The sequence below is a fragment of the Artemia sp. Qi Xiang Cuo genome, chromosome 7, assembly GCF_049724085.1.
Source record: "Artemia sp. Qi Xiang Cuo chromosome 7, ASM4972408v1, whole genome shotgun sequence".
Taxonomy (NCBI): domain Eukaryota; kingdom Metazoa; phylum Arthropoda; class Branchiopoda; order Anostraca; family Artemiidae; genus Artemia; species Artemia sp. Qi Xiang Cuo.
In genome coordinates, this window is record NC_142800.1 from 74,158,352 (window position 1) to 74,185,115 (window position 26,764).

The 26,764-nt window shown below is 39.1% G+C and overlaps 1 protein-coding gene across 1 annotated transcript in view; it reads left to right on the forward strand.

Annotated features, from left to right (window-relative positions):
* Window positions 1-21,751, forward strand: part of LOC148950674 (uncharacterized) — a 96,670-nt gene extending 74,919 nt beyond the window's left edge. The window contains exon 2 of the mRNA XM_089091917.1: window positions 21,736-21,751. Coding sequence (XP_088948043.1) covers window positions 21,736-21,751 — 16 coding nt within the window. The remainder of the gene's footprint in view (window positions 1-21,735) is intronic.
* Window positions 21,752-26,764: the final 5,013 nt, after the last annotated feature.

Sequence of the window (26,764 nt, forward strand, 5' to 3'; positions counted from 1 at the left end):
CAGCGTAGTTGATTTCCAGATAGAAAATTTGTGTTTCAGGAGAACACTCCCCCAAAACCCTTGGGGCAAGGGTTGTAAGTTATGCCCTGGGGGCATATAAAGTTTTTATAGAAGGCGCCGTCATAGAAAGTTAAAAAAAAGGCTCATTCAATTGGAAATTCAAAGAGCTAGTGCCCTTTTTAATAGTCGAAAGTAATTTGAGGGCAACTAGGCTCCCCAAGCCAACCTTTACCCCAAACACATTCAATCAAAATTTTGATATAGCTATTTTATTCAGCTTAGTTGATTTCCGGATAGAAAATATATTTTTGTGGAGGACACTCCCCTAAAATTCTTGGGGCAAGGGTTTTAAGTTATGCCCTGGGGGCATATAAGGTTCTTGGGGCAAGGGTTTTAAGTTATGCCCTATGGGCATATATGTTTTGTAGAAGGCGTTGTCGTAGAAACTTCAAAAAAGGCTCATTCGATTGGAAATTCAAAAGGGCTAGTGCCCTTTTTAATAGTTGAAAGTGATTTGAGGGAAACTAGCCCCCCCCCCAAACCCATCATTCCCCCAAACACATCCAAACGAAATTTTGAGATAGCCATTTTGTTCAGCTTAGTTGATTTCTAGATAGAAAATCTGTTTTTGAGGAAGACACTCCCCTACAACCCTCGGGGCAAGGATTTAAGTTATGCCTAGATGGCATATAAGGTTTTGATAGAAGGCGTTGTCGTAGAAACTTCGAAAAAGGCTCATTCGGTTTGAAATTCAAAGGGCTAGCACCATTTTTAATAGTCAAAAGTGATTAAACGGCAACTAGCCCCCCCGCCCCCCCCAGCTCTTCATTCCCCTAAAGACACCCAATCAAAATTTTGAGATAGCCATTTTGTTCAGCGTAGTTTATTTCCAGATAGAAAATATGTATTTGAGGAGAAGCCTCCCCCAAAACCCTCCGGGCAAGGGTTGTAAGTTATGCCCTGGGGGCATATAAGGTTTTTATAGAAGGTGCTGTCGTAGAAACTTAAAAAAAGGCTCATTCGATTGGAAATTCAAAGGTGCCCTTTTTAGTAGTCAGAAGTAATTGGAGGGCAACTAGGCCCCCCACGCCAACCTTTACCCCAAACTCATTTAATCAAAATTTTGAGATAGCCATTTTATTCAGCCTAGTTGATTTCCGGATATAAAATATGTTTTTGAGGAGGACATTCCCCTAAAATTCTTGGGGCAAGGGTTATAAGTTATGCCCTGGGGGCATATAAGGTTCTTGGGGCAAAGGTTTTAAGTTATGCCCTATGGGCATATATGTTTTTGTAGAAGGCGTTGTCGTAAAAACTTTGAAAAAGGCTCATTCGATTGGAAATTCAAAAGGGTTAGTGCCCTTTTTAATAGTCGAAAGTGATTTGAGGAAAACTAGCCCCCCCAAAGCCATCATTCCGCCAAACACATCCAAACGAAATTTTGGGATACTCATTTTGTTCAGCTTAGTTGATTTCTAGATAAAAAACAAATTTTTGAGTAAGACACTCCCCTAAAACCCTCGGGGCAAGGATTTAAGTTATGCCCAGGGGGCATATAAGGTTTTGATAGAAGGCGTTTTCGTAGAAACTTCGAAAAAGGCTCATTCGATTTGAAATTCAAAGGTCTAGCACCCTTTTTAATAGTCAAAAGTAATTGAATTGCAACTAGCCCCCCCCCCCCCAGCCATCATTTCCCCAAACACATCCAATCAAAATTTTGAGATGGCCATTTTGTTCAGCGTAGTTGATTTCGGGATAGAAAATATGTTTTTGAGGAGGACAATACCCTACAATTCTTGGGGCAAGGGTTTTAAGTTATGCCCTGGGGGCATATAAGGTTCTTGGGGCAAGGGTTTTATGTTATGCTTTATGGACATATATGTTTTTGTAAGGGCGTTGTCGTAGAAACTTCGAAAAAGGCTCATTCAATTGGAAATTCAAAAGGGCTAGTGCTCTTTTTAATAGTTGAAAGTGATTTGAGGGCAACTAGCCCCCCCACACCCATCATTCCCCCAAACACATCCAAACGAAATTTTGAGATAGCTATTTTGTTCAGCTTAGTTGATTTCTAGATAGAAAATCTGTTTTTGAGGAAGACACTCCCCTACAACCCTCGGGGCAAGGATTTAAGTTATGCCCAGGGGGCATATAAGGTTTTGATAGAAGGCGTTGTCGTAGAAACTTCGAAAAAGGCTTGTTCAATTTGAAATTAAAAGTTCTAGCACCCTTTTTAATAGTCGAAAGTGACTGAACGGCAACTAGCCCCCCCCCCCCCACACCCATCATTCCCCCAAACACATCTAATCAAAATTTTGAGATGGCCATTTTGTTCAGCGTACTTGATTTCGGGATAGAAAATATATTTTTGAGGAGGATAATACCATACAATTCTTGGGGCAAGGGTTTTAAGTTATGCCCTGGGGGCATATAAGGCTCTTAGTTAAGGCGTTGTCGTAGAAACTTTGAAAAAGGCTCATTCGACTGGAAATTCAAAAGGGCTAGTGCCCTTTTTAATATTCGAAAGTGATTTGAGGGCAACTAGCCCACCCCCCCCCCCACCAAAACCAATCATTCCTCCAAAAACATCCAATAGAAATTTTGAGATGGCCATTTTGCTAGGCTTATTTGATTTCTAGATAGAAAATATGTTTTTGAGGAAAACACTCCCCTACAACCCTCGGGGCAAGGGTTTTAAGTTTTGCCCTGGGGGCATATAAGGTTTTTATAAAGGCATTGTCGTAAAAACTTCAAAAAAGGCTCATTCGATTGGAAAATCAAAGGCCCAGTGCCCTTTTTAATGGTCGAAAATGATTTTAGGGCAACTAGCCTCCCCAGACCTTCATTGCCCCAAAGACACCAAATCAAAATTTTGAGATAGCCATTTTGTTCAGCGAAGTTGATTTCCAGATAGAAAATATGTGTTTGAGGAGAACACTCCCCCAAAACCCTCGGGGCAAGGGTTGTAAGTTATGCCCTGGGGGCATATAAAGTATTTATAGAAGGCGCCGTCATAGAAACTTAACAAAAAAGGCTCATTCGATTGGAAATTCAAAGGGCTAGTGCCCTTTTTAATAGTCGAAAGTAATTTGAGGGCAACTAGGCTCCCCACGCCAACCTTTACCCCAAACACATTCAATCAAAATTTTGATATAGCTATTTTATTCAGCGTAGTTGATTTCCGGATAGAAAATATGTTTTTGAGGAGGACAATCCCCCACAACACTTGGGGTAAGTGTTGTAAGTTATGCCCTGGGGGCATGTAAGGTTTTTATAGAAGGTGTTAACGTAGAAACTTCAAAACAGGCTCATTCGATTGGAAATTCAATGCGCTAGTGCCCTTTTTAATAGTCGAAAGTGATTGGAGGGCAACTAGCCTCCCCCCACTCCCATGAATCCCCCAAACACATCCAATCAAAATCTTGAGATAGCCATTTTGTTCATTGTAGTTGATTTCCATATTGAAAATATATTTTTGAGGAGGACACTCCCCCAGAGCCCTCGGGGCAAGGGTTGTAAGTTATGCCCTGTGGGCATATAAGGTTTTTATAGAAGGTGTTAACGTAAAAACTTCAAAACAGGCTCATTCGATTGGAAATTCAAAGCGCTAGTGCCCTTTTTAATAGTCGAGAGTGATTGGAGGGCAACTAGCCCCCCCCTAAACCCACCTCTTCCACAAACATATCCAATCAAAATTTTGAGATAGCCTTTTTGTTCAGCGTAGTTGATTTCCAGATAGACTATATGATTTTGAGGAGGACACTCCCCTAAAACCCTCTTGGCAAGGGTTTTAAGGTACGCCCTTGGGGCATATAATGTTTTTATAGAAGGCGTTGTCGTAGAAACTTCGAAAAGAGCTCATTCGATTGGAAATTGGAGTATCTAGTGCCCTTTTTAAAAGTCGAAAGTGATTGGAGGGCAACTAGCCCCCCCCCTACGCCCATCATTCCCCCAAGCAAATCCAATAACAAATTTTGAGATAGTCATTTTGTTCAGTGTAGTTGATTTCCAGATAGAAAATATCTTTTTGAGGAGGACACTCCCCTACAACGCTCGGGGCAAGAGTTTTAAGCTATGCCCCGGGGGCATATAAGGTTCTTATAGAAAGTGCTGTCGTAAAAACTTCAAAAAGGCTCATTCGATTGAAAATTCAAAGGACTAGTGCCCTTTTAATAGTCGTACGTGATTGGAGGGCAACTAGCCCCCTCCCCCACGCCACATTTTCCCCAAACACATCCAATAAAAATTTTGAGATAGTCAATTTGTTCAGCGTAGTTGATTTTAAGATAGAATATAGGTTTTTCAGGAGGACACTCCCCTACAACCCTCGGGGCAAAAGTTTTAAGTTCTGCCCTGGGAGCATATAAGGTTTTTATAGAAGGCGTTGTCCAAGAAACTTCGAAAAGGGCTCATCCAATGAGCCCTTTTGGAAATTCGAGTAGTTAGTGCCCTTTTTAATAGTCGTAATTGATTGGAGGGCAACTAGGCCCCCCCCCCCGCCCTTCATTCCCCTAAAGACACCCAATCAAAATTTTGAGAGAGCCATTCTGTTCAGCGTAGTTTATTTCCAGATAGAAAATATGTATTTGAGGAGAAGACTCCCGTAAAACCCTCCGGGCAAGGGTTGTAAGTTTTGCCCTTGGGGCATATAAGGTTTTTATAGAAGGCGGTGTCGTAGAAAATATGTTTTTGAGGAGGACACTCCCAAACACATCCAATCAAAATTTTGAGATAGCCATTTTGTTCAGCGTAGTTGATTTCCAGATAGAAAATATGTTTTTGAGGAGGACACTCTCCTACAATTCTTGGGGCAAGGGTTTTAAGTTATGCCCTAGAGGCATATAAGGTTCATGGGGAAAGGGTTTTAAGATATACCCTATGGGAATATATGTTTTTGTAGAAGGCGTTGTCGTAGAAACTTCGAAAAAGACTCATTCGATTGGAAATTAAAAAGGGCTAGTGCCCTCTTTATTAGTCGAAGGTGATTTGAGGGCAACTAGCCCCCCCCCCACACACCCATGATTCCCCCAAACACATCCAAACGAAATTTTGATATAGCCATTTAGTTCAGCTTAGTTGATTTCCAGATAGAAAATATGTTTTTGAGGAGGACACTCCCATGCAATCCTTGGGGCAAGGGTTTTAAGTTATGCCCTGGGTGCATATAAGGTTCTTGGGGCAAGGGTTTTAAGATATACCCTATATGCATATATATTTTTGTAGAAGGCATTGTCGTAGAAACTTCGAAAAAGGCTCATTCGATTGGAAATTCAAAAGGGCTAGTGCCCTTTTTAATAGTCGAAAGGGATTTGAGGGCAACTAGCCCCCCCACACCCATCATTCCCCCAAACACATTCAAACAAAATTTTGAGATAGCCATTTTGTTCAGCGTAGTTGATTTCCAGATAGAAAATATGTTTTTGAGGAGGATATTTCCCTACAATTCTTGGGGCAAGGGTTTTAAGTTATGCCCTAGGGGCATATAAGGTTCTTGGGGCAAGGGTTTTAAGATATACCCTATGGGCATATATATTTTTGTAGAAGGTGTTGTCGTAGAAACTTCGAAAAAGGCTCATTCGATTGGAAATTCAAAAGGGCTAGTGCCCTTTTTAATATTCGAAAGTGATTTTAGGGCAACTAGCCCCCCCCCCACCCCCATCATTCCCCCAAACACATCCAAACGAAATTTTTAGATAGCCATTTTGTTCAGCTTAGTTGATTTCTAGATAGAAAATATGTTTTTGAGGAAGAAACTCCACTACAACCCTCGGGGCAAGGATTTAAGTTATGCTCAGGGGGCATATAAGGTGTTCGATAGAAGGCGTTGTCGTAGAAACTTCGAAAAAGGCTCATTAGTTTTGAAATTCAAAGGGCTAGCACCCTTTTTAATAATCGAAAGTGATTGATTGGCAACTAGCCCCCCCCCCCCCCCACACCCATCATTCCCCCAAACACGTCCAATCAAAATTTTGAGATTGCCTTTTTGTTCAGCGTAGTTGATTTCCAGATAAAAAATATGTTTTTGAGGAGGACACTACCCTACAATTCTTGGGGCAAGGGTTTTAGGTTTTGTCCTGGGGGCATATTAGGTTCTTAGAGAAGCCGTTGTCGTAGAAACTTCCAAAAAGGCTCATTCGATTGGAAATTCAAAAGGGCTAGTGCCCTTTTTCATAATCGAAAGTGGTTTGAGGCCAACTAGCCCCCCACCCAAACCCATCATTCCCCCAAACACATCCAATCGAAATTTTGAGAACAGCTAAAGTTGATTTCTAGATAGAAAATATGTTTTTGAGAAGGACACTCCCCTGCAACCCTCGGGGCAAAAGTTTAAGTTTTGCCCTGGGGGCATATAAGGTCTTTATAAAGGCATTGTCGTAGAAACTTCAAAAAAGGCTCATTCGATTTGAAAATCAAAGGCCTAGTGCCCTTTTTAATAGTCGAAAGTGATTTGAGGGCAACTAGCCTCCCCAGACCTTCATTCCCCCAAAGACTCCAAATCAAAATTTTTAGAAAGCCATTTTGTTCAGCGTAGTTGATTTCCTGATAGAAAATATGTGTTTGAGGAGAACACTCCCCCATAACCCTCGGGGCAAGGGTTGTAAGTTATGCCCTGGGGGCATATAAAGTTTTTATAGAAGGCGCCTTCGGAGAAACTTAAAAGAAGGCTCATTCGATTGGAATTTCAAAGGGCTAGTCCCCTTTTTAATAGCCAAAAGTAATTTTAGGACAACTAGGCCCCCTCACGCCCACCTTTACCCCAAACACATTCAATCAAAATTTTGAGAGCCATTTTATTCAGCATAGTTTATTCCCGGAAAGAAAATATATTTTTGAGGAGGACACTCCCCCACAACCCTTGGGGCAAGGGTTGTAAGTTATGCCCTGGGGGCATATAAGGTTTTTATAGTTTAGTTCAGTTCAGTTCATTTTATTTAACATCAAAATACATTTAACAAATATGCCAATACCCGCCCCAAGAAAGATACCAGAAAGCACTTGCGACTGGGCGGGTACATACAGCTCATTTACTAATTAATGATTAACTATAAACAAAAAAAAAAAAAAAAACTTGATAATAATAATAATAAAAAAACAAAAAACACTAAAAAACAAAAAAAAATCAATCTCTCATCAATTCGTTTAATAATAATGATAATAATAATAAAGATAAATAATAATAATAATAATAAAGAGAGAGAAAAAAAAGAAAAAAGAAAAAAAAACACTATGAACCTTGACCTAAAAAATATTTTTTTTCAATTTATTTTTAAATAACCCCAGGTGCTCAGCCGCCCGAATGCTCTCCGGAAGAGAGTTCCACACATTAAGTCCTGAAAATCTAGTATGGAAGCCGGCCCTGGTTCCACTTCTATTCGGAACGATGAAATCACTAGCATGAAGATTTTCATAATGGTGCAAAGACCTATTGTCATTAAAATAATCACGAAAAACCTCTGGACTAACATCATTCCAGTATTGATAAGCAAAATTCCTATTTGGTAGTCTCGTAGCTGTCCTACATTCAACACTTGCTACTTGTTGAAGCAAGCTGAAGTGTTATTTACACCTTCAACATACCCACCAATAAGACGCATCGCTCTATTTTGAAAACTCTGAACACGTTTAAAATTCACATAAAAATTACTTGCCCATAACATACAGCCATGCGAAGCACATGGGTGAATCAAAGCATGGTTTAAAAGTACTAAAATTCTCTGAGGTCAAAAATTTTTAAAACGACGAATCGCTCCAAGGTCACGTGCAACCTTTGCGGCAACAACATCACTGTGGCGTTTCCACGAAAAATTACAATCAATATAAAAACCTAAGTACCGAATTTCCTGAACTTGAACTACAGGCTTATTATTCAACAGAATTCTACCATCATTATCACTGGGCTTGCCTACTCTAGAATATACAATAAAATTAGTCTTCGTAATATTTACTGATAACAAAATCAAACTAGTAAAAACAAGGAAATTTCTCAGAACACAATTCACTTTCGACATAAGACTATCCAAACAACGACTAGAAACCGTTACAGCAGTGTCATTAGCGAATGACGTTAAGCAACAATCTGGAAGATAAAACCTCATGCTATCCACATAAACCAGATACAGACGTGGACCTTGGACCGATCCCTGTGGCACACCACACGACACTTGATAAGGGGAAGAAAAAGCATCATCAATCATCACTTTAATAGACCTCCCACACAAATAACTTTCAAACCACTTCAAACTCATTCCTTTAACACCTAAGCATTCTAATCTTTGCTATAAAATTCTAAAATCTACCGTGTCAAATGCTTTCCTAAAATAAAAAAATACTGTTAGGGGGATTTCACCTTTTACTAAACAATTATTTACAAAATCAGCAAGAATGGCAGCACGAGTAGTGGAATGACCTTTCCGAAACCTGAATTGGGTGTCACTGAGTAGACTATGTTTCATGAGATGGTCATATAGACGGCTATGAACCACTTTTTCCAAAATTTTTGACAATAAAGGCAGTATCGATATTGGTCTCCAGTTACCGGCATCTGACCTGGCACCCCCTCTGTAAAGCAGGATAACATTAGCAGGCTTCATTGCTTCTGGAAAAGTCCCCGTTAACATTGATAAGTCGATAATATGTAAAACACATGGTAGTATATATATTAACAAAGCTTTAGCAGTTTTCAAAGTCACGTCATTTAACAGAGCAGGCTGTGGTTTTATATTTTTCAGTATTTTATTCACTTCATCACTCGTACACTTTTCAAACTTGAACTCAACAGTATCTCCACGAGAGTCCACGAGTTCCTCGCTAAGAAAATTTGCCCTGTCACACCTTACACTCTCTTGAACAGACGAGCCAACCTGAGAATAAAACTGGCCAAAATCATCTTATTTCTCACTCGCTTGAACTCTGCAAAATCTGCGTCATCCTGACTATTAAAATATTGCTCATATAACAAGTTCCTTTTTTTTATCATGTCTATTATTGCCTCCGTAATCCACGGCTTGCGGGGGTGTTATATAAATTTCGAATTGTAGAAATTTCAAAAAGGCTCATTCGATTGGAAATTAAAAGGGCTAGTGCCCTTTTTAATAGTTGAAAGTGATTGGGGGCAAATTGCCCCCCCCCCCCCACACCCATCATTCCCCCAAACACATCCAATCAAAATTTTAGATAGCCATTTTGTTCAGCGTAGTTGATTTCCAGATAGAAAATATGTTTTTGAGGAGGACACTCCCCTACAACCCTTGGGGCAAGGGTTTTAAGTTATGCCCCGGGGTCATATAAGGTTTTTAAAGAAGGTGTTGTCGTAGAAACTTCAAAAAAGGCTCATTCGATTGAAAATTCAAAGGTCTAGTGCCCTTTTTAATAGTCGTACGTAATTGGAGGGCAACTAGCCCCCTCCCCCCACGCCCACCTTTTCCCCAAACACATCCAATCAAAATTTTGAGATAGTCAATTTGTTCAGCGTAGTTGATTACCAGATAAAATATTTATTTTTCAGGAGGACACTCCCCTACAACCCTCGAGGCAAGGGTTTTAAGTTATGCCCTGGGAGCATATAAGGTTTTTATCGAAGACGTTGTCGTAGAAACTTCAAAAAGGGCTCATTCGATTGGAAATTGGATTATTTAGTGCCCTTTTTACTAGTCGAAAATGATTGGAGGGCATCTAGCCCCCCTTTCCCCCAGCCCTTCATTCCTCTAAAGACACCCAGTCAAAATTTTGAGATAGCCATTTTGTTAAGCGTAGTTTATTTCCAGATAGAAAATATGTATTTGAGGATTAGACTCCCCCAAAACCCACCGGGCAAGGGTTGTAAGTTATGCCCGGGGGTATATGAGGTTTTTATAGAAGGCGCTGTCGTAGAAACTCAAAAAAAGGCTCATTCGATTGAAAATTTAAAGGGCTAGTGCCCATTTTAATAGTCGAAAGTAATTGGAGGGCAACTAGGCCCCCTGCGCCCACCTTCACCCCAAACACATTCAATCAAAATTTTGAGATAGCCATTTTATTCAGCGTAGTTGATTTTTGGATAGAAAATATGTTTTTGAGGAGGACACTCCCCTAAAACCCTCGGGGCAAGGATGTAAGTTATGCCCTGAGGGCATATAAGGTTTTGATAGAAGGCGTTGTCGTAGAAACTTCGAAAAAGGCTCATTCGATTTGAAATTCAAAGGGCTAGCACCCTTTTTAATAGTCAAAAGTGATTGAACGGCAACTAGCTCCCCCCCCGCACCCATCATTTCCCCTAACACATCCAATCAAAATTTTAAGATAGCCATTTTGTTCAGCGTAGTTGATATCCTGATAGAAAATATATTTTTGAGGAGGACACTCCCCCACAACCCTCAGGGCAAGGATTATAAGTTATGCCCTGGGGGCATTTAAGGTTTGTATTGAAATCTTTGTCGTAGAAACTTGAAAAACGGCTCATTTGATTTGAAATTCAAAGGGATAATACCCTTTCTAATAGTCAAAAGTGATTTGAGGGCAACTAACCCCCCCCCCCTCCCTCACACCCACCTTTTCCCTAAACACATCCAATCAAAGTTTTGAATTAGCCATTTTGTTCAGCGTAGTTGATTTCCAGATAGAATATATGTTTTTGAGGAGGACAGTCCCCTACAACCCTCGGAGCAAGGGTTTTAAGTTATGGCTTGGGAGCACATAAGGGTTTTATAGAAGGTGTTGTCGTAGAAATTTATAAAAAGGCTCATTCGATTGGATATTGGAGTAGCTAGTGCCCTTTTTAATAGTCAAAAGTTATCGGGGGGCAACTAGCCCCCCCCCACGCCCATCATTCTCCCAAACACATCAAATCAAAAGTATTAGATAGCCATTTTGTTCAGCGTAGTTGATTTCCAGATAGAATTTTTTTTTGGATGAGGACACTCCCCCAAAACCCTTGGGGTAAGGGTTGTAAGTTATTCCCTGGGGGCATATAAGGATTTTATAGAAGGCTTTGTCATAGAAACTTGAAAAAAGGCTCATTTGATTGGATATTCAAAGGGATAGTGCCCTTTTTAATAGTCGAAAGTGAATGGAGGGCAACTATCCCCCCCCCCACGCCCATCATCCCCCCAGCCATATCCAGTCAAAATTTTGAGATAGCCATTTTGTTCATCGTAGTGGATTGCCAGATAGAAAATATATTTTTGAGGAGGAAACTCCCCCACAATCCTTGGGGCAAGGGTGTTAAGTTATGCCCTATGGACAAATATGCTTTTATAGAAGGAATTGTCGTAGAAACTTCAAAAAAGGCTCATTCGATTGGAAATTCAAAAGACTACTGCCCTTTTGAATAGTTGATAGTTATTGGAGGGTAACTAGCCCCCCCACACCCCTCATTCCCCCAAACACATCCTATCAAAATTTAGAGATAACCATTTTGTTCAGCGTAGTTGATTTCCAGATTGAAAATATGTTTTTGAGGAGGACACTCTCCTACAATTCTTGGGGCAAGGGTTTTAAGTTATGCCCTGGGGGTGTATAAGGTTTTTAGAGAAGGCGTTGTCAAAAAAACTTCAAAAAGGCTCATTCGATTGGAAATTCAAAGGGCTAGTGCCCTTTTTAATAGTCAAAAGTGATTTGAGGGCAACTAGCCCCCACGCCCATCATTCCCCCAAACACTTCCAATCAAAATTTTCATACAGCCATTTTGTTCAGCTTAGTTGCTTTCCAGATAGAAAATATGTTTTTGAAGAGGACACTCCCCTACAACCCTTGGGGCAAGGGTTTTAAGTTTTGCCGATTCGAAAATCAAAGAGCTAGTGCCCTTTTTAATAGTCGGAAGTGATTAGAGGGCAACTAACCCTCCCCCCCCCCATGCCCACCATTCCCCCAGCCACATCCAATCAAAATTTGAGATAGCCATTTTGTTCAGCGTAGTTGATTTCCAGATTGAAAATATGTTTTTGAGGAGGACACTCCCCCACATCCCTCGTGGCAATGGTTGTAAGTTATGCCCTGGGGCATATAAGGTTTTTATAGAAGGTGTTGTCGTAGAAACTTCGAAAAGGGCTCATTCGATTGGAAATTGGAGTAGCTAGTCCACCTTTTAATAGTCAAAAGTGATTGAAGGGCGACTAGCCTCCCATGCCCATCATTCCCTCAAGCATATCCAATAAAAAATTTTGGGATAGCCATTATGTTCGGCGTAGTTGATTTCCAGATAGAAAATATCTTTTTGAGAAGGATACTCCCCAACCACCCCCGGGGCAAGGGTTTTAAGTTATGCCCTGGGGGCATATAAGGTTTTTATTTAAAGCTTTGTCTTAGAAACTTCAAAAAAGGCTCATTCGATTGGATATTCAAAGGGCTAGTGCCCTTTTTAATAGTCAAAAGTGATTGGAGGGCAACTAGCTCCCCCCACGCCCATCATTCTTCCAAACACATCCAATCAAAAGTTTGAGATAGCCATTTTGTTCAGCGTAGTTCATTTCTCACATAGAAAGTATTTTTTAGGAGGACACTCCCCCACAACCCTCAGGGCAAGGGTTGTAAGTTATTCCCTGGGGGCATGTAAGGTTTTTATAACAGGAGCTGTCGTAGAAACTTCAAAAAAGGCTCATTCGATTGGAAATTCAAAGGGCTAGTGCCCTTTTTAATAGTCGAAAGTGATTAGAGGGCAACTAACCCTCCCCCCATGCCCACCATTCTACCAGCCACATCCAATCAAAATTTGAGATAGCCATTTTGTTCAGCATAGTTGATTTCCAGATTGAAAATATGTTTTTGAGGAGGACACTCCCCCACAGCCCTCGTGGCAATGGTTGTAAGTTATGCCCTGGGGTATATAAGGTTTTTATAGAAGGCGTTGTCGTAGAAACTTCAAAAAGGGCTCATTCGATTGGAAATTGGAATAGCTAGTCCCCTTTTTAGTAGTCGAAAGTGATTGGAGGGCGACTAGCCCCCCATGCCCATCATTCCCCCAAGCATATCAAATAAAAAATTTTGGGATAGCCATTTTGTTCGGCGTAGTTTATTTCCAGATAGAAAATATCTTTTTGAGGAGGATACTCCCCAACCACCCCCGGGACAAGGGTTTTAAGTTATGCCCTGGGGGCATATAAGGTTTTTATTGAAAGCTTTGTCTTAGAAATTTCAAAAAAGGCTCATTCGATTGGATATTCAAAGGGCTAGTCCCCTTTTTAATAGTCAAAAGTGATTGGAGGGCAACTATCCCCCCACGCCCATCATTCTCCCAAACACATCCAATCAAAAGTTTGAGATAGCCATTTTGTTCAGCGTAGTTGATTTCTCATATAGAAAATATTTTTTAGGAGGACACTCCCCCACAACCCTCGGGGCAAGGGTTGTAAGTTATTCCCTGGGGGCATGTAAGGTTTTTATAGCAGGAGCTGTCGTAGAATCTTCAAAAAAGGCTCATTCGGTTGGAAATTCAAAGGGCTAGTGCCCTTTTTAATAGTCGAAAGTGATTAGAGGGCAACTAACCCTCCCACCCCCATGCCCACCATTCCCCCAGCCACATCCAATCAAAATTTAGAGATAGCCATTTTGTTCAGCGTAGTTGATTTACAGATAGAAAATAAGTTTTTGAGGAGGACACTCCCCCACAACCCTTGGGGCAAGGGTTTTAAGTTATGCCTTATGGGCATATATGTTTTTATAGAAGGCTTTGTCGTAGAAACTTCAAAAAAGGCTCATTCGATTGGGGCAAGGGTTTTAAGTTATGCCCTGGGGGCATATAAGGTTATTATGGAAGTGTTGTCGTAGAAACTTCAAAAAAGGCTCATTCGATTGGATATTCAAAGGGCTAGTCCCCTTCTTAATAGTCGAAAGTGAATGGAGGGCAATTAGGCCCCCTACGCCCTCCTTTACCCAAAACACATTCAATCAAAGTTTTGAGATAGCTATTTTGTTCAGCGTAGTTGATTTCCGGATAGAAAATATGTTTTGAGGAGGACACTCCCCTACAACCCTCGGGGCAAGGGTTTTAAGTTAAGCTCTGGGGCATATAAGAAGGCGTTGTCGTAGAAACTTCGAAAAAGACTCATTCCATTGGAAATTCAAAGGGCTAGTGCCCTTTTTAACAGTTGAAAGTGATTAAAGGGCAACTAGCCCCCCCCCCACCCCCCAACAGCCTTCATTCCCAAAAACACATCCAATCAAAACTTTGATATAGCCATTTTGTTCAGCACAGTTGATTTCCAGATAAAATATATGTTTTTGAGGAGGACACTCCCCTAAAACCCCGGGGGCAAGGGTTGTAAGTTATGCCCTGGGGCATATACGGTTTTTATAGAAGGCGTTGTCGTAGAAACTTCAAAAAGGCTCATTTGTTTGGAAATTCAAAGGGCTAGTGCCCTTTTAATAGTCGAAATTGATTGTAGGGCAACTAGCCCCCCCCCCCACACCCATCATTCCCCCAAACACATCCAATAAAAAATTTTGAGATAGCCTTTTTGTTCAGCGTAGTTGAATTCCAGATTGAAAATATGTTTTTGAGGAGGACACTCCCCCACGGCCCTCGAGCCAATGGTTTTATGTTATGTCCTGGGGGAATATAAGGTGTTTATAGAAGGCGTTAACGTAGAAACTTCAAAAAAGGCTCATTTAATTGGAAATTCAAAGCGCTAGCACCCTTTTTAATAGTCGAAAGTGATTGGAGGGCAACTAGTCCCCCCAAACCCATCTTTCCCCCAAACACATCCGATCAAAATTGTGAGATGACTATTTTGTTCACCGTAGTTGATTCCCAGATTGAAAATATGTTTTGAGGAGAACACTCCCCCACAGCCCTCGGGACAAAGGTTTTAAGTTATGCCCTGGGGGCATATAAGGTTTTTATAGAAGGCGTTAACGTAGAAACTTCAAAAAAGGCTCATTCGATTGGAAATTGTAAGCGGTAGTGCCCTTTTTAACAGTCAAAAGTGATTTTAGGGCTACTAGCCCTCCCCCCCCACCCCCACCTTTTCCGCAAACACATCAAATCAAAATTTTGAGATAGCCTTTTTGTTCGGCGTAGTTGATTTCCAGAACGAATATATGTTTTTGAGGAGCCCTTTATAATAGTTGAAAGTGATTGAAGGGCAACTAGCCCCGCCCCCCCACGTCGATCATTCCCCCAAACACATAGAATCAAAATTCTGAGATAGCCTTTTTGTTCATCTTAGTTGATTTCCAGATAGAAAATATTTTTGAGGAAGACACAATCCTCGGGGCAAGGGTTTTCAGTTATGCCCTGGGGGCTAATAACGTTTTTATAAAAGGTGTTGTCGTAGAAACTTCAAAAAAGACTCATTCGATTGGAAATTCAAAGGGCTAGTGCCCTTTCTATAGTCGAAAGTGATTGAAGGGCAACTAGCCCCACCCCCCTCACGCCCATCATTCCCCCAAACACATCCAATCAAAATTTTGAGATAGCCATCTTGTTCAGCGTAGTTGATTTCCAAGTAGAAAATATGTTTTTAGGAGGACACACCCCCAGAACCCTCGGGGCAAGGGTTTTAAGTTATATCCTGGGGGCATATAAGTTTTTAAGGAAGGCGTTGTCTCAGAAACTTCAAATAGGTTCATTTGATTGGAAATTTAAAGGGCTAGTGCCCTTTATAAAAGTCGAAAGTGATTGGAGGGCAACTAGCCCCCCCCCCCCCCCCGAGTCAACCATTCCCCCAAACACATAGAATCCAAATTTTGAGATAACCTTTTTGTTCAGCTTAGTTGATTTCCAGATAGAAAATATTTTTTGAGGAGGACACTCCGCCACAATCCTCGGGGCAAGGGTTTTAAGTTATATCCTGGGGGCATAAGTTTTTATAGAAGGCGTTCTCCTAGAAACTTCAAAAAGGCTCATTCGATTGGAAATTCAAAGGGCTAGTGCCCTTTTGATAGTCGAAAGTGATTGGAGGGCAGCTAGCCCCTTCCCCAACGTTGATCATTCCCCCAAACACATCCAATCAAAATTTTGAGATAGCCATTTTGTTCGGGGAAGTTCATTTCCAGATAGAAAATATGTTTTTGAGGAGGACACTCCCCTACAACCCTAGGGGCAAGGGTTGTAAAATATGCCATGGGGGCATATAAGGTTTTTATATTGTTCAGCGTATTTGATTTGCAGATACAAAATATGTTTTTGAGGAGAAAACTCCCCCAGAACCCTCGGGGCAAGGGTTGTAAGTTATGCCCTGGGGGCATATTAGGTTTTTATAGAATGCGTTGTCGTAGAAACTTAAAAAAGGCTCATTCGATTGGAAATTCAAAGCACTAGTGCCCTTTTTAATTGTCCAAAGGGGTTGGAGGGCAACAAGCCTCCCCCCCACGCCCACCTTTTCCGCAAACACATTCAATCAAAATTTTGAAAAAGCCATTTTTTTCAGCCTAGTTGATTTCCAGATAGAATGTATGTTTTTGAGGAGGACACTCCCCTACAACCCTTGGGGCAAGGGTTTTAAGTTATGCCCTGAAGGGCATATAAGGTTTTTATAGAAGGCGTTGTCGTAGAAACTTCAAAAAGGCTCAATCAATTGGATATTCAAAGAGCTACTGTCCTTTTTAATAGTCAAAAGCGATACAAGGGCAACTAGCCCCCCCCCCTTCCTGATTGCTATTTTGTTCAGCGTAGTTGATTTCCAGATAGAAAATATCTTTTTGGTAAGGACACTCCCCCAAAACCCTCGGGGCAAGGGTTGTAAGTTATGACCTTGGGGCAAATAAGGTTTTTATAGAAGTCCCTGTCGTAGAAACTTCAAAAAAGGCTCATTCTATTGAAAATTCATAGGGCTAGTGCCCTTTTTAATAGTCGAAAGTGATTGGAGGGCAACTAGCCCCCCCCCACGCCCAGCATTCCCCCAAACAAATCCAAGACAAATTTTGAGATAGCCATCTTGTTCAGCGTAGTTGATTTCCAGATAGAAAATATGTTTTTGAGGAGGACACTCCTCCAGAACCCTCAAGGCAAGGGTTTTAAGTTATGCCCTGGGGACATGTCAGTTTTTAAAGAAGGCATTGTCTCAGAAACTTCAAAAAGGCTCATTCGATTGGAAATCCAAAGGGCTAGTGCCCTTTATAATAGTCAAAAGTGATTGGAGGGCAACTAGCCCCCCCCCCACGTCCATCATTCCCCCAAACACATAGAATCAAAATTTTGAGATAGCCTTTTTGTTCAGCTTAATTGATTTCCAGATAGAAAATGTTTTTTTGAGGACGACACTCCCCCACAATCATCTGGGCAAGGGTTTTAAGTTACGCCCTGGGGGCATAAAAGGTTTTTATAGAAGCTGTTGTCGTAGAAACTTCAAAAAGGACTCATTCGATTGGAAATTCAAAGGGCTAGTGCTCTTTTTAATAGTCAAAAGTCATTGGAGCGCAACTAGCCCCCCCTCCCACGCCCATCATTCCCCCAAACACATCCAATAAAAATTTTGAGATAGCCATCTTGTTCAGCGTAGTTGATTTCCAAATAGAAAATATATTTTTAGGAGGACACACCCCCAGAACCCTCGGGGCAAGGGTTTTAAGTTATGTCCTGGGGAAATATAAGTTTTTATAGAAGGCGTTGTCATAGAAACTTGAAAAAAGGCTCATTCGATTGGAAATTCAAAGGGCTAGTGCCCTTTTTAATAGTCGAAAGTTATTGGAGGGTAACTAGCCCCCCGCCCATCATTCCCCCAAATGCATCCAATCAAAATTTTGAGATAGCTATTTTGTTCAGCGTAGTTGATTTCCAGAGAGAAAATTTGTTTTTGAAGAGGACACTCCCCTACAAACCTTGGGGCAATGGTGTTTATATAGAAGGCGTTTTCGTAGAAACTTAGAAAAAGGCGCCAAATCTAATGAACTATCTTTGCTTATTTTTAGCACCTTAGTAACATAGACGAAAATGTATTTTTTAATAAAAATTCTGAGAATTCCCTGCATGCGGAATAAAAACACAATTGCAAATTTAAATAAAAAAGAAAAAGTTAATACCGTTTTTGGCACATTTTCTCCTGGCCAAGGGTCATTTAATAATTGCTGAACAATTGATTCGTCGAGTTCTTCATGGTAATTCTGAAATAAGGTTTTAATTTAAGTCTTTTTAGTTGATGCATTTCTTGGCTGTTTCAATTAGTAATTTATGCACGATACATTGCAAAAAAATGAAGTTACAATTCTATTTCTAAAATAAATTTAAACGTTACACCATATATGATTTTGGACAAAAGCTGCATTGGTGTATTAAAGATATTCAATTGACGCTCTGATTATAATTAATGATTATATCTATTATATTTGATAGTCTAGTCTGTTACTTTAATGCTTTAAAAAGGTTGCTTTTTTTTCAAGTATTTACTTACCAGCGCCATTGCGCTGCTTATGATTCAGGAAAACAAATGATTACACGAATCCTTCGCAAATTGCGTAATGCTGTAATAATAAATTTTTTTTTTTTTACGAAATTTAAGCTTTTTATTTCAAACCAAATAGTTTTTTCATTGTTTTGGCTTAAAACTCATACTGCTAATTGGATTAACATTTATAAAAATTGATTTTTTTAAGAATTCGTCGAACTACAATGCGGCTAAAAAAAAATACTGCTAATATTTATACAAATTAATATTTTTAAGAATTTATTTAACTATAATGACGGACAAAGGGTCATAAGAATTTTCAATACATTTTTGAGGTTAGGGTTACATTTTTTGCTACTATTAGCAAATCTCTGCCGATCAAGCCCTCTGGGACCAACACAGCCAATGAACAACAGGGACTGCAACAAACAGGCAGCCATCCCGAAAAGATTGAAATGATACCATTAGAGGAGAACCCTCGAATCGACCAACCCGGCCGGATGGGAGTTAAGTAAGTAATAGTCTGGAGAAAAGCTATTTCAGTGATGGATCCAGGGGAGAGGGCAGGGGGACGCGCCGCCCTTGCGTAGTCTAAAGTAGTGTTATTTACTTAATTAACTCAAGTTTGCGTTAATTAAACTTGCTCCTAACGCAAGTTTATCGGATCAACCTATTTTGCGCCCCCTCCCCCTAAAATTTTTTGTATCTTATCAACATATTTTGCGCCCCCCTGAAAAAATTCTGGATCCGCCCCTGTGTTATTTAGCTGAAAATTAGAGATAAGCGTGACAATATTCATCAATAATTTCATATGTGCATCGTAATAAATAGTAAACATAGACATACTTAAATTTGAGTATGACATTTTGGCCTATGAATATATTATATCAATGTTAGCTGTCTGTGATCTAAATATTGACTGGAGAGATTTCGTTATAGATCAATAATTCAAGTTTTATAACAGAATAAAATGAATTTTTCATTAGCTGTGAAAGAATTGTCTTTCAAACATTTTTCTGATCTTTTTGTTGTTTCTGATCTCCTAACGAACTGTATGTAAGGAGCGACCCGGCTCAATGGTAACCGAAACTCAGAAAACGGGTTTTTGATACCAATAGATACATCAAAAGAATCAGATTTCAATGCTGAATTCAAACATATAATTTTCATCAAGTTTAGTCCTACCCATCAAAAGTTACGTACCTGAGAAAATTTGGCTGATTTTCGAAAAAAGGGGGAAAGACCCCCTAAAAACTATAGAACCTTAATGAAAATCATTAATTTAGAGGTTTTGAAGCTCCTATCTACAAAAATGTGGAATTTTGCATTTTTTGCCAGAAGAAAGATCACGGATGCGTGTTTATTTGTTTTTTTGTTTTTTTGTTGTTGTTTTTTGTTGTTGTTTTTTTTCTCAGAGGTGATCGTATCGACCCAGTGGTCCTAGAATATCGTGGGAGGACTCATTAGTAGGGTGTACATATGGAATTTTAACAGCAATATAGCATTTAGGTCAACCAGACAGGTTTCTGGTGGGTATAGTCTGGTTTGGTGGGTATAGTCTGGTTTGGTGGGTATAATCTGATTTGGTGGGTATAATCTGGTTTGGTGGGTATAGTCTGGTTTGGTTTTTGCACAAAGGGATAAGGAATTCACAAATTGGACACTATGAACGATATTAATTAATGTTTTGAATAATAGGAGTGTGATTGATTCTAATTAGTGATTGGATAATTTTTTAACTTGAAATCTCTGAATAAAATATTTTTTCCCATGTTATTTGCATGCGTGTATAGGAATTCCCATGTTATTTGCTTGCGTGTATAGGAATTCCCATGTTATTTGCTTTCTTGTATATGAAATCCCATCTTATTTTCTTGCTTGTATAGGAATTCAGATGTTATTTGCTTGCGTGTATAGGAATGCCCATGTTATTTGCCTGCGTGTATAGGAATTCCCATGTTATTTGCTTGCATGTATAGGAATTCCCATGTTATTTGCTTGCGTGTATAGGAATTCCCGGGTTTTTTGATTGCGTGTATAGGAATTCCCAGGGGATTTGCTTGCGTGTATAGAAATGCCCATGTTATTTGCTTGCGTGTATAGGAAATCCCATGTTATTTGCTTGCGTGTATAGGAATTCCCATGTTATTTGCTTGCGTGTATAGGAATTCCCCTGTTATGTGCTTGCGTGTATAGGAATTCCCATGTTATTTGATTGCGTGTATATGAATTCCCATGTTATTTGCTTGTGTGTATAGGAATTCCCATGTTATGTGCTTGCGTGTATAGGAAGTCCCATGTTATTTGCTTGCGTGTATAGGAATTCCCACGTTATTTGCTTGCGTGTATAGGAATTCCCATGTTATTTGCTTGCGTGTATAGGAATTCCCATGCTATTTTAAGGACTTATGTTCCCTCCCATGCTATTATAAAGGTTTATGTTCCATCCTATGCTATTATAAGGGCTATTCCGTGTTATTTTTGTTTACTTGCTGCCCATATAATAAGCAAATTGTGTGTTTAATACGTAGTTATTGTATCTTTTAATAGAGCTTTTCGGGGGTTGAGAAACTTGGCTTATTGAGTCCGTGTTGTTTTTATAAAAATGTTGTCTATTAAAAACAAAATTTTTTTATTAAATAAGTATTTGTTGCATATTTTAAAAGAGCTTTACGGGGTTTGAGAGACTATGTTGCCTGATTCCGTGTGGTTTTTCTTTACTTGGTACACATTAAAAACGAAATTTTTGTGTTAAATAAGTAGTTCTCGTATCTTTTAAAAGAGCTTTAAGGGGTTGGAGAGACTCTGTTGCCTGATTCCGTGTTGTTTTTCTTTACTTTGTTCACATTAAAAACTAAATTTTTGTTTTAAATAAGTAGTGCTTGTATCTTTTAAAAGAGCTTTAAGGGGTTTGAGGGACTGTGTTGCCTGATTCCGTGTGCTTTTTCTATACTTAGTGCTCATTAAAAACAAAATTTTTATGGTTAATAAGTAGTTTTTGTATATTTTAAAAGAGAGTTACGGGGTTTGAGAGACTCAGTTGCTTGATTCTCTGTGGTTTTTCTTTACTTAGTGCTCATTAAAAACGAAGTTTTTGTGTTAAATAAGTATTTATATTATCTTTTAAAAGATCTTTTATGTGTTTTAGATAATTGGTTGCCTGATTCCGTGTTGTTTTTATATACTTGATGTCCATCAAAAACTAAATTTTGTGTTAAACAATTAGTTATTGTATCTTTTAAAAGGGCTTTACGGGGTTTGACAGACTTGGTTGCTTTGTATTTTCCATAATTTTCTAACAAGAAGTAAACTTTACGGGGTTTGAGAGACTCTGTTGACTGATTCCGTGGTGTTTTTCTTTAATTGGTGCCCATTAAAAACAAAATTTTTGTGTTATAAAAGATTTTATTTTATATTTTAAATTATCTTTACTTGTTTTTAGAGGCTTTGTTGCATGATTACGTATGGTTTTTCTTTACTTGGTGCCCATTAAAAACGAAATTTTTGTTTTAAATAAGTAGTACTTGCATATTTTAAAAGAGCTTTAAGGGGTTTGAGAGACTCTTTTGACTTATTCTTTGTGGTTCTTCCATACTTTGTGACCAACAATAACAAATTTTGTGTTTTGAATAAGTATGTGCTGCATCTTTTAAAAGAGTTGTACAGGGTTTGAGAGTCTTTGTTGCCTGATTCCGTGGGATTTTTCTTTACTTGGTGCCCATTAAAAAAGAATTGTTGGTCTTAAACAAGTAGTTCTTGTAACTTTTAAAAGATCTTCTCGGGGTTTGAGTGTTTCAGCTGCATTCCATTTTCCATAGTGTTTTTCCAAAAAACTAGTATTTATAGCCAAAAATCCCTTATTGGCTCAGATTTTGTAGAAAAGGTTTTATCTTTCGATCTAAAAATAGACTGAAGTTTCAGATTTGAAACAGAGAATTGTATTTTTCATAATTTTCTTACACCTTTGGAAATCATTAACGATAACAAACATGTTTTCGACCAGATGGGTTTTTTAAAACAAATTCAGCATGGCATGCGCTATTTTTTTTTATCATGAACACTTTAGAGACCAATTCGAAAGAGGGCGTTAACAACTAATGGGGAAACTGGCCCAACCAAAGAGTATTTATATTTTTGACACTTTTCATCCCCCCAAGTTCTCAAAGCGGTGTTTACAACTAAGGGGGGAAACTGGCCCGACCAATGAGTATTTATATTCTTGTCATTTTTAGTTCCCTCAATTTTTCAAAGTGGGTGATTACAACTAAGAGGAACGATAGAAGTATGTATTAGCGAAGTTATAGTGGAGGGCGAGTTGCTAGCGGAAAACCCCTGTGGATGAGTTGAAATAAAAATTTTAATGAGAAATGACTGAAAAGTGGTTTGGGGGAGATGGGTTTATTGGCAGAAGGATGTATTAGCGAAGTTATAGTGGAGGGCAATTTGCTAGCGAAAAACCCTTGTGGATGAGTTGAAGGAAATTTTTTTTAATGATTAATGGCTGAAAAGGGTTTAATTGGCGGAAGGATGTATTAGCGAATTTACAGTTGAGGGTGAGTTGATAGCATAAAACCCGTGTGAATAGGTGTAAATAAAAAAAATTAACTATAAATGACTGAACAGTGTTTTGGGGGAGATGGGTTGATTGGCAGAAGGATGTATTAGCGTAGTTATAGTGGAGGGCGAGTTGCTAGTGAAAAACCCGTGTGGATGAGTTGAAATAAAAAAATTAACAAGAAATGGCTGAAAAGTGTTTTGGGGGGAGATGTGTTGATTGGCAGAAGGATGTATTAGTAAAGTTATAGTGGAGGGCAAGTTGCTAGCGAAAAATCTAAGCTAATAAGGGTTTTTTACCGTAAACTCTAGTTTTTTGTAAGATAATTATGGAAAATACAATTCATTGGCCCATAGGTGAAACGTAAGTCCAGGTACGGATCGAAAAATAAACTATTTCTGTAGAATCTGAGCTAATAAGGGTTTTTGACCATAAACTCTTTTCCTGTAAGAAAAGTATGGAAAACATAATACTCTCGTTCAAGTTTGAAACTTAGTTCCAGTTTCCGATACTCATAATGATTAGGACTGATGGTTTGAATTCAATATTTTTTTGTCATAAAAACAAGCTATTTTTTTTTTTAACTTCGAAATTATTCAACTTTATTTTTTTTTGTACGTATCTTAAAATGACGAAATATGCTTACGGCTCTAACAATTATACTCTGTAACTGGTCAAAGACACGATTTGGTTTTCCCAATGGTATTCTATGTCTGAATATCGACACTACCTAGTCTATTGCATGTATTCAATCAGTATTTGTTTACGCTGTATAACGATAAACACGTAAGTCATATCTTTAAAAAAAATGAAGATGGAGCATTTTAATAAAGTGTGTTCACATGTCAATGTTATTGTAGCATTGAATGCTTACAAGGAGAAGTATTTAAACTATGAAACAAGTAAAAATGGTAGCACTATTGGAAATGTATGTGTGCATTGTCATGACAGTAAGGAATTTAATTTCTTAGGAGTACCAAAAAAATTCAACTCTTCTTATGGTGGATATGCAAGATTGAGATATCCAGAGATGATAGCACTCAAAGAAAATGCCAACATAAAAATAATATTTGATGAAGAGAGACATCTTCTTGCCAGTGCTTGTGGTAACATGCTACCTCTTGTTGCATCCCGTCGTCATCTTTCGAGTATTAGCATTCCACGGAAGATTAAAAGAAGATATGCATAATCTTATACTAATATCATAAACAACGTCTTGTCAACGTACTGAAACTGATTCCTTTTTAAAAATCTTGTTTTAAGAGACTGTTAAAATGAATTAAAATTAATAACGGCATTAGGAGAAAATATTCAAATGTACGATAAAAATGAATCGATGAAAAACAATATACGAGCAAACTTCACTATCATTAAGCAGACAATTGTTTAGCCATATACTAGCATAGGCAAAGTGCATATTGCGCTTTTTGATGACCCCCCATTAGAAATGTGTTCAGATGCTAGTATTATTGTAGCATTAAATGCTGACAAGGAGAAGTATTTGAACTATGAAACAAGTACAAGTGGTAGCACTATCGGAAACGTATGCGTGCGTTGTCATGACACTATAAAATTAAATTTATTTTGAGTACCAAAAAAATTCAATTATAGAAATAGTGGATATGCAAAAGTATCATTTCCGCAGTTGTTAATACCCAAAAAGAATGCCTACATGAAAATAATAGATGACGAAGATGGGTGTCTCCATGCCAGTACTATAAGTAACAAGCTACCTATTGATAGAATCTTTCGTCGGCTTTCAGGTATTAGCATTCAAATGAAAGCAAAGAGGAAAAGAAAGGCCTACTCTGCTACTAATATCGTAAACCACATCTTGTCTACGTGCCGAAACTGTTACCTGTGGAAAATAAATGTGATAATAAACAGTGAAATTGCCAGAAAAATAAAAAGGACCTTTTCAGAAAAAATCACTATGGAATATAAAGATGAAACGATGAAAAACAAAGCACCAGCAAACGTTACTGACATTGATCAAACAGTCAATGAATCAAATAATACCAAAGACGAAAAGCATATTGAGCCTGTTCATGAGACACCAGTAAAAATTGTGTATGATTCAAAATGGAATAATGATTATTCTACTGATTACGAACTAACAGAAGACAATAACTACAATATCAAGAGAGAACATGGTGAACTATTTGATGGAACAGATTCAAAATGTCCAAAGTTAATAATTGATATTGATAATGTATCCTAATATATTTTTGTATTAATATTCTACATAGCATTATTTCATTAAAAATATTACATTGCTGTGTTTTCATTATTTTTTAGAGTGAGCTAACATATCAAGTGTTTAGAATGTCTATTAAAACATCGACGATGTAAGAAAAGGAATTTGCGTAAATCTATTGTCAGAAACATTGGATAACATTGTCAAAATCTAGGTATCATATTGAAAAAATTGTATGTAAGTAGGTAAGCAAGTAAGTAAGTAAGTAACGAAGTAAAGAAGTAGGTAAGTAACAAACTCTTTCTTGAATTTACCTCTTGGATACACAATACAGAAATTTATATACACTCAGAGACAACCCACACACACATACACACACATACAAACACACAGAGACGACACACACATAGCGACGACACACGCACAGAGACGACACACACACAGAGAGAAGACAACACACAGAGAGAAGACACACGTAAAGAGACGACATGCACACACAGACAACACACAAACACACACACATAGCGACGACAAAAGTACAGAGACGACGCACACACACAGAGAAGACACACGCACAGAGACGACACACACACAGAGATGACACACATACACACAGAGAGACGAGACACACACACACACACACAGAAACGACAAACACACATAGAGACGACACACATACAAAGAGATGACACACACACACACAGATACGAAACACACATAGTGACGATACACGCACAGAGAGGACACACACACAAGGACAACAAGCACAGAGAACGACACGCACACAGAGACAACACACAAACACACACACAGACGACACACACATAGCGACGACAAACGCACAGAGACGACACACACACAGAGAAGACACACGCACAGAGACGACACACACACACACAGACGACACACACACAGATATGGGAAAGACACAGAGAGACGAGACACACACACACATAGAAACGACAAACACACATAGAGAAGACACACACACACAAAGACAGGACACACACACACACACAGAAATAACAGATACATAGAGACGATACGCCCACAGAGAGGACACACACACAAAGGCAACAGGCACAGAAACAACACACACACAAAGACAACACACACACAAAGACGACAAACACATAGCAATGAAACAGGCAGATAGACGACAAACACACAGAGACGACAACACACAGAGAGACGACGCAAGCACAGAGACGACACACACACAGGGACGACACACACACACAGGGACGACACACACACAGAGACAACACACACATAGAGACTACACATGCACAGAGACAACACACACACACAGAGAGAGACAACACCAGCACAGAGACGACACACCCACACACAGACGACACACACACACAGAGACGACACACACACACAGAGACGACCAACTCAAAGTGAGGACTTACAAATAGAGACGACACACGCACAGAGATGACAAACACACAGAGACGAGACACATAGAGAGAGACGTCACACACACTCACACAGAGACGACAAGGACATAGAGACAACACACACACAGAGATGACACACACACACACAGATACGAAACACAAAAAGAGATGACAAACGCACAGAGACGACAAACATACAGAGAAGACATAAAAACAGACACGACACACCCACAGAGATGACACACACATAGAGACGAGACATGCACAGACACGATACACAAACAGAGTCATAGTGAGAGAGATATCCAAAAAG